Source organism: Piliocolobus tephrosceles, chromosome 18, assembly GCF_002776525.5.
Source record: "Piliocolobus tephrosceles isolate RC106 chromosome 18, ASM277652v3, whole genome shotgun sequence".
Lineage (NCBI taxonomy): Eukaryota > Metazoa > Chordata > Mammalia > Primates > Cercopithecidae > Piliocolobus > Piliocolobus tephrosceles.
The window spans coordinates 20178531-20191656 of record NC_045451.1 but is presented as its reverse complement, the minus strand read 5'-3'; the positions used below and the strand labels follow the sequence as shown (position 1 = coordinate 20191656).

The window sequence follows — 13126 nt, the reverse complement described above, 5'->3', positions numbered from 1 at the left end:
CTGGGCTGACATGGCAGAAATGGCAGATCCAGAAGAAAGAGCAGTTAAGGGCCAACACGGGGGATGATGCCATCAGGAGGAGCAGCACCCCGTGGACATCACGGGGGTTCAGAGAAGAGAAACAGTAAATGCTATGTGGCAGCTGATCGGGCAGCTTCTGGACTTATTTGTGAGGATCTGAGAAACGGAATGGGACTCCCAGCACTGCTGAGGACTGTTTCCCTTTTTTTTTACAACTCATGAGCAGGCAGAGAAAGAGCCGAAAATCCTGTGTTGTACTGTTCTGGGTCAGTTCTCTCTTCTGATTTTCAGATGCATAGAATAAGAATAGCTAACATTTACTGGGCACAAGCATCTTGTTCCTAAGCTCTATTTATGGTGCTCTGTTATCTCAATTATCACCCCATTTTAGAGATAAAAAATTGAGGTATGGTTCTGCCCTGAATCCAAACCTATATTGCTTTCTGGCCATTTTTACTTGGCTAGTTATGTCAAAATCTATGTTCCAAATGGAACTTAATCTCGTCTTCCCTCATCTTCAATTCCCATCCTTTTTCTCGTGTTCCGTTTTAGGACACCTTCCATCCAATTCCACAAGCCAGAAACGGAGTATCATCTTACATTCTTCCTTCTCATTCACTCTCCACTTCAAAGTCATTAGATGCTTGCCTGAATGTTTGCTTGTCCCAAAACTCCTATGTTGAAATCCTAATGCCCAATGTGTTACTACATTTGTAGGTGATTAGGTCGTGAGGGTAGAGTCTTGATCTTCACCTTCCCAGTCTTCCAGAACAGTGAGCAATAAATTTTTTTTTTTTTCTTTTTTTGAGACGGGGAGTCTCGCTCTGTGGCCCAGGCTGGAGTGCAGTGTTGCGATCTCAGCTCACTGCAAGCTCCGCCTCCCGGGTTCACGCCATTCTCCTGCCTCAGCCTCCCGTGTAGCTGGGACTACAGGCGCCCGCCACCACGCCCGGCTAATTTTTTTTTGTATTTTTAGTAGAGACGGGGTTTCACCGTGTTAGCCAGGATGGTCTCGATCTCCTGACCTCGTGATCCGCCCATCTCGGCCTCCCAAAGTGCTGGGATTACAGGCGTGAGCCACTGTGCCCGGCCTACAATAGATTTTTTTATAAGCCACTTCATTTATGGTATTTTGTTACAGTGGCCTAAACGAACTCTAATTGTTCAATACTACTATTTATAGATTTTTGGCCTTCTTTCAGGCCACCATTTTTCACTGGGTGCACTGTGACTGGTCTGTCTCAAGCCTCCTTCCTCCATGAAGCACTCAGAGATTGCAATGTTTGAAATGCAAGTATTGCCTTTCTGCTTGACTTTCATGACCTTCCATTACCCTCTGGATGAAGCCCAAGCTCCTTTACAGAGCCTTGGGATCTGGCCTCTGTATATCCCACCCAACCATCATTTTTCCCAGCATAGCAGAGTAAGCTTACAGGTTCTCACACAAACTACACTGCTTCTCAACAGCATGCTTTTGTTCATATTATTTTTTCTGATTGGAGTTAGTCCTCTTCCAGTCCCCCTTGCACTATATGCACAGATAACATCTTCTGTGGGAAACTTCTCCAACCTACAACCCTGCCTCAGACTCAAGATTCTTCAAATATGTGTGTGCATCAATTCTGAAAAGTTCTTAGCTATTACACCTTAGCACAGTTCTTCATCATGACTCTCCTGTTCCGTCTAGAACTACTGGTAGACGTATGTTGTACCTTCTCACCAACTGCCAATTTATTGCATTTTCCACCATTTTAGTATCTGTGTTGCACTCTTGGTAATTTGCTCAGATCTATCTTCTAACTCAAGAATTCTTTTGAGCTTTGTCCAATCTGGTATCCAAATTTGATCCCCACCTCCCATATCGAAGTTGTGTTTTGGGTGGTTCTTTGGAACTCCAACTGTCTTATTTTTCAGTGTTTCATTCCTTCCTCGTGATTTCCAGTCCTTTTATAAACTCTTCAGTATTTTTAAAGTCATTTCAAGTGTACCTATTTGTTGTCTTCTTCTGACTGTTCTATTATCTCAGATTCTTGGAGGTGCCAGGTTTCATTATTGTGTCTACTGTCACTCTTTCGTATTTTTCTGGTTTGGTTTATAATTTTTAGAGCTCATTTTAGTTAGGACTGGTTGTCCCTATGGTTGTCTAGTGCTGTCTAATGTACTTTTGCTGTGGAATTATTGCTAATGAGTGGTTTTGTTTTGCCTTCTGGATTTTCCCAGACAAGAACCAATTTATATATTGTTTTTGATGTAGAGAATTCCACACCACGTAAGTAAAGCATACACCTGGGCTTCAATTTCTTAACAAGAAATGTCCCCTTACCCAGAGTTCCAGGGAGAGAAGCTTCCTATGCCTTCTCGGAGCTGTTGGGGTAGAAGAGGTCCTTTCAGCCCATTTCCACTGAAAAAGCAGCTCTTCCAGGGTCTGCATTTTATTCTAGTATCTCAGTTCAAGCCTCCTGGGTTTTTCAGGCCTAAAGTCATGTCCTCAATGCCACAAATGAACATAACTTTTCAATGACAGTATCTAGGGCCTGTGTGTAGTCTAGTTTCTGCCACTCCCTACTACTACCAGTAGGCTCCCTGATCGGGTTTTAAGTTCTGCATTATTTTGAACCCATCTATGTATTCAAATCTTTTATTTTATCCACCATTTGTCTTTACCAATTAGTCTACCATTTTTTGAAGCCTCCTTATAAAGACACTCTTTTACTATGCTTATTAACCGTGCGAGATAAGTATTATGAGGAAACTGAAGGTCACCTCCAGTGAGAGTGCCAGGATTCAAACCTAGATTTGTCTAACCTCAAAGCCCCACTCTTTTATTTTTATACCACATTAACTCTCAGAATTGGAATTACTTGGTTAAATGGTACTTGCCAAAAAGATTAAAATATTTTTTAAACTACCACTAATTAGTAATGACTATGAGTTCCAGCTTAACTACACTTTTGCCATCATTTGGTTATTAGAGGTAAAAACATCAAATACATTGTTTTAATTAGTTTGTATTTTCATTACCAGCAAGGGTAAACAGTTATCCACGACCATTTCTATGTTCTCGTGCCATGCTTCCATGTACTGCCTCCGCATGCAGCAGGCTACCCTGGGCAGAGCCCAAAGCATGTGATAAATGAAATGCTATCACAATATAGGTCCTGTCTGAAAAACAAATGACAACTTATTATCCAAGATCAATGAAGGAAAAAGCAAATTTACTAAAATATTTCTTTATTTGAATAAGGTCAATGCCATTTCTCGAATTCCAGCTAGCATCAAATAACAATCAGAAAAAAAAAAAAAAAAAAAAAGACAAAATGTTATCCAATTTAAATTGACAGTGGATAGAAAACCCTTTTAAACTTTTAAGTAATGTCATAAAAGAAATGTATTAAACAAGCAACAGATAGATCTAAAAAGTTCCAAGTGTGGATTTCACATTAGATCTTATAAATTTAAAAAATCCTCAATATAATCATTTGTTCACTATCTTCTTTCAATAAGCACATGGATAGGGAAAGATAATCACATCTTAATATTCACAACTGCTATTTGTGTTCTTTACAAAAACTGTATCTCTGCAATGCAGTGAGGCAGGCAATCTTTTGTTCAAGTAATTTCTATTTTCCCTAAGTTATCAAAAAGTACAACTGTCTGAGATAAAATGTTACCATCATCACAATGAGGAAGGCAAAAAAGCTTTAGCAGGCAGGCTTGAAGATGGAAGTTTTCATGGCTTGACCATGAATGATCTTAAGATGATTTCGTAAGTTTAAAAGCCATCACGAAAATACTAAAAGCAACAGGTAATAATCTAGAGTCAGTCTGTAGTTGCTCATGAACCAAGAGCTTTAATAAAAAGGAACATTAATTGTAGGTATAAAAGAATCAGTGCACATCTGTTAATGTCATTGACAATAAAAATATATTATCCTCTCAGATCAGCTCTAAATTAACAAAACATCTATTTTTTTTCCACTCCTCATTTTAGTGGTTCTCAGACATCGGTGTGCTCAGAATCTCCTGAGGTGCCTCATATTGAACAATGACATCCCAAAGCCCCACCCCTAAGATTTGATTCAGGTGGTCTGAAACCAGGCACCATGACCTAGATTGTCTATGGATCATACTTTGAGAAACACTGCTATTCCCTTAATACATAACAAAACATTGTTTACTGTTTATGACTTCGTGGTAAAGTTTTAAGCTGAATAAAACATTCAAACAATTATTAGAACACAAATAGGTACACGAAATAAGGGTATTAGCCATTAAGCAACTGCATTTTCCTTTTAAAAGTGGCATCGTAAACACAATGACTTACATAAAAATTTTAAAATCAACTTTGTTTTAATCCAAGGCACCTGTAAAACACTTGCTGGTGTGAGAGAAGTGAACAAATTCAATTATACAAAATAGTACAGAAATGAAAGAATCCTGGCAGTGATTGATTTTTCCACAGAGCAAACCTTTTTGTTCAGAAATGAGCTCCTTACAAAAGTCAATGATTTTGAGAAAAACCAAACTTCAAATAATATGATACACATTCTGTGTGAACTACTTTACTGAGTGATTTTCAAGCAAAGTATATCACTAAAAGATGAAAGGTTCATGCTCGTGCTGTTTCATAATAGCCATCTCCATTTGTAGTAAGAATGATGAGAATGATTCCCCTTGAATTTCAGCCTGAAAAATGTATACTGCATAGATCTGGTATTCCTTTAACGCACAGGCACATATGACCATGGACTTTGTAATACTGGATTTGGCAGCCTTTTATCTCAGGAGGATTTCTCAAGTTTCATAGTCTACAACTTAAATATTCTTCTGAAGGTATATAATTTTTTTCATGGAGCAAGAGTAAATTCTGTGATGATGAAGCCTCTGAAACATGAATTTCAAAATGTTAACACTACAAAAGAAAAACGCTAGAGAAGCATTTTCTGTGTTGAAATGACTGAAGTAAAGTGAGTTATCACTGGCATATTCTCTTTCAGTGTTCCAGGATAAGTATCAACATAAAAAGCAATGCGAGACTGTTTGCACACACAGCACTCGTTCGGTACGGCTATAATACAGAGTTCTTCAGACAGTCTTTATACATAGATTTTAGGTCGTTAGCCCAATCTGTGAATGACATTTGAGAGCAAACCTAGGGAGGCTTGGAATAATTCAACAATACTATTTTATAAAATAGTATTGTTTGGAATTCTATGGCAAATGAAAGACAACCGCTCTAGCTAAAAGAGGTAAAACAGTATTTTGAAGGCAGCAAAAATCAGTATAAATCAGCTGTGAACAAAATTAAATTTGCATCTTAAACCGTCATTTACAGACTGTTTCTACGATACCTAGAGCTATGCACAAAGACTCTAAAAACTCCTTCCAGTCTGACATTTCAAGGTTAAGTTTACTAACAAATGCTTCACTTAGTTCTGGCACTAAAAGGAAACAATTACAAGTATTCACTGTTTTTCAAATTTGGCCTTCAAGAATCTTAAAATTGCTTCTACTACAGCCTCCTTGATTTAAAAGAGTATGCAAATGGTCACTAACCCCAGCTAGCATGAAGTAACTAATGTAAACCAGAATGTAGTGGCAGGTTTTGTAAATTTAAAATATCCTCAGATCATGCAATTTGAGCTGAATTTACACGCTGTAGTAAATGGGAGAAATGAATTCCTTAAGTTACAAATATAAATACAAAAATTATTTTCATAATATTGACCTGACACCATTGGAAAGAAGACATTCAAGAATATGGGCAATCATGAATGAATACATTACCAGGCAAAATACCTACAAAAGTCATTCTCAGAGGAATGTTTCCACCACAAGGTTTTTTAGGCAAAAAGCAGCTATTAATTTTCCTCTAAACTTTCCTTTAGAAGTGAAATATATCATTGATAAATAGAGGAAAAAAAATTTTCACTTAACATTTTGAAGACTATTATCCAGATCCTTAAAGCTCTCAGACAAAATATTCTTTGATTTCAAAGGAAGTTAAATTAAGATGAAAGGACTGCAGGCCCAGGTGTTTGATTAGAAGTCTGACCTCTAAAAAAGACTTTGGTTACAAAATAAACCTGATGGGACTTCTTAATTAGACCTCATATTCTGGGAGGCATGAGGGCAAGTGTGTCTATGTCACACAGGGAAACCTGCAATATTGGAGACTTAGGGGGTAACACTCATATCCAGGGGTTGCCCCCACTTTCTTATTTACCCTATTACTGGTCAATATTCTGCTCAGTGGCTGTATCATAGTGACCGGAATTCACTGAGATTTAGACAGATTTACATACTGTGAACAAATTAAAATGTGGTTGTCTTTGCTTTAAGGTTTATTCTTAACTGCAAATCAATGTTTAAACAGTTATTTTATTTAAAAAATTTAATAATTTAGACCATGAAGCAATTTAAATACTTAAATTCCCTCAAAACAACAACATTTTGTACACAAATAGATGATGTACACATGAAAATGGTAGTCAAAAGAATTTTTTGGCAGCTGCTTCTTGCTGAGACCTAGGGAAAAAAAGAAACACACAATGAAAGAAGGTCTATATACTTAACTTGAAACAGGATTGTTGAAAATTAAAATATCAATGCCTTTTGAATTATACAATGCGTAAAGATAAACATATATTGTATACATGCACTTTATGTGAACTGAAATGAACAGAAATCACAATAAACAATTTTATAGGTGGTGAAAATTGTATTATGAACACAGATAACTTAGTTGAATATTTCTAATTAAACAGATGCAGAAAAATATTGGGTCAAATTTTATCAAGAGACTTACCTATACATGATATAACCAATGAATAATACAGTTTGCACCACAACAAATATAATGAAGTGGACCGTAGACAAACATGATGGAAATGGTGGTAGTTCTGGGCATTTCGGCTTTTCATTTGACAGCTGTAAGGCAAATGACTTTCTATTACAGTTAGTCAAATTAGCAGTTTGGAAAAAGAAATAAATGTGAAATCTTTATAAAACTCAGTTTGCTATATAAACAAGTATTTTCATTTTTTCATCCCCCAGAAAACCTTCTATCCCCTTAACTTTTACTGACAACTGTTTTTGAAGGAGTAGGTGACACCGGAAGGCCTCCACCTTTTCACTACCCAGTCACTAACTCACTGCCACCTGGCTCCTGTCCACATTACGGTATATGATGATGTTACTGTTCCTGATGTCACTGAGACTAGGATCACCACAGACAACTCCTCTGGACACTCCCAGTTCACGCTTGCTGTAGTGGTGTGATTATTAACAGCACCCCCTTCACTCTCAAAAGCGTTCCAGGTCAGACAATAAACTACATGGTCACCCTACCAACAAACTACTTGACATATAGAATGGCTTTTTCTCAGTCCTCATTCTCTCCAACCTCACAGCATTCAACATTACTCACTGGTGTTCTGAAAAATATTTCTTCCCCTATTTCCCTGAGTATTCCTTCTATTTTAAGGAGGTAATTAAATATCAGAAACAAAGATTTCATCCAAGTATCCAGAGAGAATGGCTTCTAAGATTAGTTGTTCCCAATATAGTTATATTTGTGGGGCAAAGTTCTTCAGTAAATTGATATGCACAGTATCAATTTGGTCATTGCAACAAAGGCTAAAGTAGGAGAAAAATAACCTCAAACAGAACTAAGGGGATAGATAGTAATGCTTTGGATGACAGGTCATGATCAATAAGAAAACTATTAAGCCATGTTTGAAAAAAAAAGTATATTCAAGGCATATATACAGGAATATAGTTAAGAGAGTTGTCAAAAAATATAAAGGAGACAAGATTAGAAGCTGAAGACCTAAGTTATCCCCCTCTACTACTTACTAGTTACTGACCTTGGGAGAGTTAATGTAACATTATTACTAATATGTTAGCATATTTTCTAAAGGACATCAAATGTTTTAAAAAGCTTTTAAAAAGATAAAACATGACATAAAATATAAAGGATTGGGATTTCTGCTTCTGGTAAGGTACACTAGGAAATACAGGCCAATCATATCCCAAATATGTCTTACAGAAGACAACTAGCAGAGTCAAAAACAAATCCAATCCAATCCAAGCACACGAAACCCAGGTGAAGGTAAATGACGCTAAGAAGATAGCAAGAAATTGCCAGACTAGAACGTTGAGGAAAAAATAGGCCAAAGAAATACACCTTAAGCGATCCATGGATCAGAGCAGACATTAACATGGAAATCAGAAAATATTTTCATGAAATGATAATACAAATATTACATATAAAAAACCGTAACTGCTATGGGAGCTGTTGACACATGGAGATCTGCAATGTATGGGACAATTCTACCTTAAACATTAAAAATAAGCATCAGCATTAACTAAAGGGTTACAAGATTTTCAGTAGAGTGTGAGTTCTTCCTTTCCTAAAGATTATAATTATGAAAGGAAAAGGAAACAAAGTCACCATGTTTCGCTGCAGTAAGTTGTCTATGTCCCTCTTTACTGTGTGCAGGTGCTCTTTGATGTCAGCGAAGTGCTGTGTTGTCTCATAGACGCCTCCGGCAGAGCCAGGGTGCTGCATTCCGCTGACCAGTCTGACGGTTTCACTCATGGAATTTCTGAAACAGAAAGACTCTTGATACAATAAAATCACTATAGAGATTATTTTTTTCAGTCACAGATCTCCAATACTTATACCTTTTCAAGTTCAATATATTACATCATTAAAAAAAATGGTAAAGAAGTATTTTTAAAAATTGAGTTGTGTTCAAAATTGGAAAATAATTTATAAAACAACATTATGCCTTTATCTTTTACTAAAGGTCATCTAAAAATACCATGTAGAAAATACTACTAGGTAATTTGTGTTAAAACCAATAGTGTAAGTGGATATTGAATATAATGGATGATATTTTTAATGAAGTTGTAATAAATCTTTCTAGGTGTTCAGCTGTACAGTAAAGGACTAGTGCCAAATGCAATCATTTCCTATAGGCACATTCACACACACAGACTTGTCCGCTCTGTAGCTGCATATATAGATGATTTCACTCATACAGCATACAGATGGAGACACTAATGGCTTTGTGACCCTGAGGACAGGGGTCACAATTCAATTCTGATTTCCTACTAGTGCCTTCAACAGCTATGGTTCAATTTGGAGGAATAAATAAGTTATCTCATTGCAGTCAAACGTAGTGCAAAAAGTAAGAGCTTTACCAGAAGAAAAAAAAGAGAGACTCAAATTACTTAAAAATAACACTATATGTCAGACGGAATGTTAACTATAACGCTTAAAAAATTACATATGAGTTATGTGAGCAGTAAAGACTTAAAAGTAGTTACAAAATATCTCAAGTGCTTTTGAATCCATGTCATGTGTTGATTACAATTTCTTTCAATGGCACATATGCTCAAGAAAACTCGTGGGGCGCTAAGCTTTTCCACTGAAACTCAAATTAAGCATAACATTTTAATATAACTAAAATACTACCAAGACCAAAACCTCCCAGAGTATATAACGTTGTTACATATCTGCATTTAAGAATTCTGCTTCCCAGAAGCATGAACTTGCTTAGTATAAATGTCTTTTTAATATACCAAAGATTGAGTCACCTAACGCGCTCCTACTCAGTCATTCATTCATTTGCCTGTTCATTCTGCTAACATTTATTTCATAAGTGCTGTGAGCCAGGGAATATTTAGGGATATAAACTTTGCAAAAAAAAAAGAAATACTGTTCTGCAGAGATGCAATGTCTAGCAGGAAAGCAATGTGAAAGAAGTACAACTAGAGCTCTACAAAGAAAGATGCATTTAGCTGAGTGTCAAAAAATGAAGAGGAGTCTATGGGGATAGAATTGTGGTGGAAGGTGGTCATATTTGGTTTACGAAACAGGCCAAGTGAAAAGAGGGCTGGACAGAACCCTTGAAAAGAATACCTTTTAAGGGATGATGGAAGGAGAGCAAGTGAAGTTAACTAAATGGAAGCAGAGGCCAAAGAACACCAAGAGTAAATGGTATACCAGAAGTCTTGAAAGGGATTTTGAGATGGAGAAGTGGGAAGAGGCATCAGCTGCTACAGAAAAGCTACATGCTTTCTAAGATCTCTTTCTGCTAAAAAAAAAAAAATTTCTATGATTTCTTAAGGATATAAAAATCCACAAAGAAACAAACCACCCTTTCCATTAAAGGCAAATATTTCCTATATCTTTACATTTTTTCTGAAGCTAAATCCTAAAGAAAAAGGTCCAGAGGACTAGTTCAGAAACTTGAGCTCAGTTTTTATATTAACTTATTGTATGCATGACATTTGTTCTCAGTAAGTGGGAGTTTGCAAGGATTGTTAACTCCTCTAAGAAAGGGATTCTATGGATAATACAACTGGACAGCTAGGATGTCCTGACAACTAGTTACATCTTTAGATGTCCTAGTACTACTGTCAAGTTAAACATGCAAAGCACAAAAGAGTATCTAGAGTATGCTATCCTTCACAGAGGAAGGGTACTTCAGAAAATATGGGCGGAGTGCAGTGGCTAACACCTGTAATCCCAGCATTTTGGGAGGCCAAAGCGGGTGGATCACCTGAGGTCACAAGTTGGAGACCAGCCTGGCCAACATGGAGAAACCCCATCTGTACTAAAAATACAAAATTAGCCAGGCATGGTGGCAGGTGCCTATAATCCCAGCTACATGGGAGGCTAGGGCAGGAGAATCACTTGAACCCAGAAGGCAGAGGTTGCAGTGAGCCAAGATTGTACCACTGCACTCCAGCCTGGGCAACAAGAGCAAAACTCCATCTCAAAAACAAAACAAAACAAAAACAAAAACAAAAATAAAAACAAAGAAAGAAAAAGAAAACAGGTATATACAGAAGAAATAAAGGAAGAACAAACCAGAAGCTAACAGAATTGGTTACCAAGAGGGAATGGGTGGGAACGAGCTGGAAAGAAGGGGAGAATGGGAAAGTGGTAGCAAGGATGAAGCAGCGATACACACATGCTCTGCCCCTTAAAATCATAGTATTCACATACCCAAAATACAAACAATTTAAATCAACCAGGATATAGGAGGAATATAAACATTATCAAAGAATCTAATTGGATCCTAAATGAATAACATCAGCCATAATGAAAAGAGTACGGAGAAAAAGAACTACACTAAGAAACTATCTGGAAAATAGTATCTGGGCTGGATACTATAAAGCTAGAGATAAAAGGAACTTTACATAAACTTGTCAATAAATGTCTTTCTCACAGGGGTATGAGTTAACAATTTGAAACCACTTTGTGTGTACTTATGTGCATACTCAAGTGGAACCAATAAGTAAATATGTTATAGATACAGATAGTAAGAACCAAGTTTCTCCCTGATGGCGAAAGAATTTTCAAATAAGACAAGAGGGAAAGTTAAAAATGAACTCTGCAGTGTTCAGTCCAGCCAGAATCCAAAATATCTGCATAATCTCATGGTTTAACACGAAAACAGGTTGACAGACATGGAACTACAGACTCATGTACATGCATGGGTTAGTATACGTATGTATATTCCCTAGCTCTGTCCACGAAGAGGTCTAGAGGTAACGGCACTGTGGTAGTAATGAGCACACCTAGTGCCCAGAGGTTGGTTTTCTTTTTTATTTCCCATAGGTTATTGGGGTACAGGTGGTGTTTGGTTACATGAGTAAGTTATTTAGTGGAGTAAGTTATTTAGTGGTGATTTGTAAGATTTTGGTGCACCCATCACCCGAGCAATATACATTGCACCCTATTTGTAGTCTTTTATCCCTCAACCCCCCCCACCCTTCCCCCGAAGTCCCCAAAGTCCATTGTATTGTTCTTATGCCTCTGTGTCCTCATAGCTTAGCTCCCACGTATCAGTGAGAACATACAGTGTTTGGTTTTCCATTCCTGAGTCACTTCACTTAGAATAGTCTCCATTCTCATCCAGGTCACTGCAAATGCCATTAATCCATTCCTTTTTGTGGCTGAGCAGTATTCCATCATATCTCTCTCTCTCTCTCTCTCTCTGTTTCTTTATCCACTCGTTGATTGATGGGTATTTGGGTTGTTTCCGTGATTTTGCAATTGCAAACTGTGATGTTATAAACATGCGTGTGCAAATAACTTTTTTGTATAATGACTTCTTTTCCACTGGATAGATACCCAGTGGTGGGATTGCTAGATCAAATGACAGTTCTACTTTTGGTTCTTTTTTTCCTAGTATTTATTTATTATTATACTTTAAGTTCTAGGGTACATGTGCACAACGTGCACATATGCATACATGTGCCATGATGGTGTGCTGCACCCATTAACTCGTCTTTTACATTAGGTATATCTCCTAATGCTATCCCTCCCCTCTCCCCCACCCCACAACAGGCCCCAGTGTGTGATGTTCCCCTTCCTGTGTCCAAGTGTTCTCATTGTTCAATTCCCACCTATGAGTGAGAACATGCGGTGTTTGGTTTTCTGTCCTTGCGCTAGTTTGCTGAGAATGATGGTTTCCAGCTTCATCCATGTCCCTATAAAGGACATGAACTCATCCTTTTTTATGGCTGCATAGTATTCCATGGTGTATATGTGTCACATTTTCTTAATCCAGTCTATCACTGATGGACATCTGGGTTGATTCCAAGTCTTTCCTACTGTGAATAGTGCCACAATAAACACACATGTGCATGTGTCTTTATAGCAGCATGATTTATAATCCTTTGGGTATCCCTTCCTTACACCTTACACAAAAATTAATTCAAGATGGATTAAAGACTTAAATGTTAGACCTAAAACCATAAAAACCCTAGAAGAAAACCTAGGCAATACCATTCAGGACATACGCATGGGCAAGGACTTCATGTCTAAAACACCAAAAGCAATACAACAAAAGCCAAAATTGACAAATGGGATCTAATTAAACTAAAGAGATTCTGCACAGCAAAAGAAACTAACATCAGAGTGAATAGGTAACCTACAGAATGGGAGAAAATTTTTGCAATCTACTCATCTGACAAAGGGCTAATATCCAGAATCTACAAAGAACTCAAACAAACTTACAAGAAAAAAACAATCCCACCAAAAAGTGGGCGAAGGATATGAACAGACACTTCTAAAAGAAGC

General features: G+C 37.2%; 1 protein-coding gene across 2 annotated transcripts in view; it reads right to left on the bottom strand.

The window, feature by feature from the left end:
- Positions 1–3235: 3235 nt before the first annotated feature.
- LMAN1 (lectin, mannose binding 1) overlaps positions 3236–13126 on the bottom strand; it is a 32791-nt gene continuing 22900 nt past the window's right edge. For both annotated transcript variants that reach the window (XM_023218325.2, XM_023218326.2), the window contains exons 11-13: positions 8477–8630; positions 6830–6951; positions 3236–6549 (exon numbers count right to left, since the gene is read on the bottom strand). In XM_023218325.2, the coding sequence (XP_023074093.1) occupies positions 6513–6549; positions 6830–6951; positions 8477–8630 (313 nt within the window). In that variant the 3' untranslated portion in view covers positions 3236–6512. The remainder of the gene's footprint in view (positions 6550–6829; positions 6952–8476; positions 8631–13126) is intronic.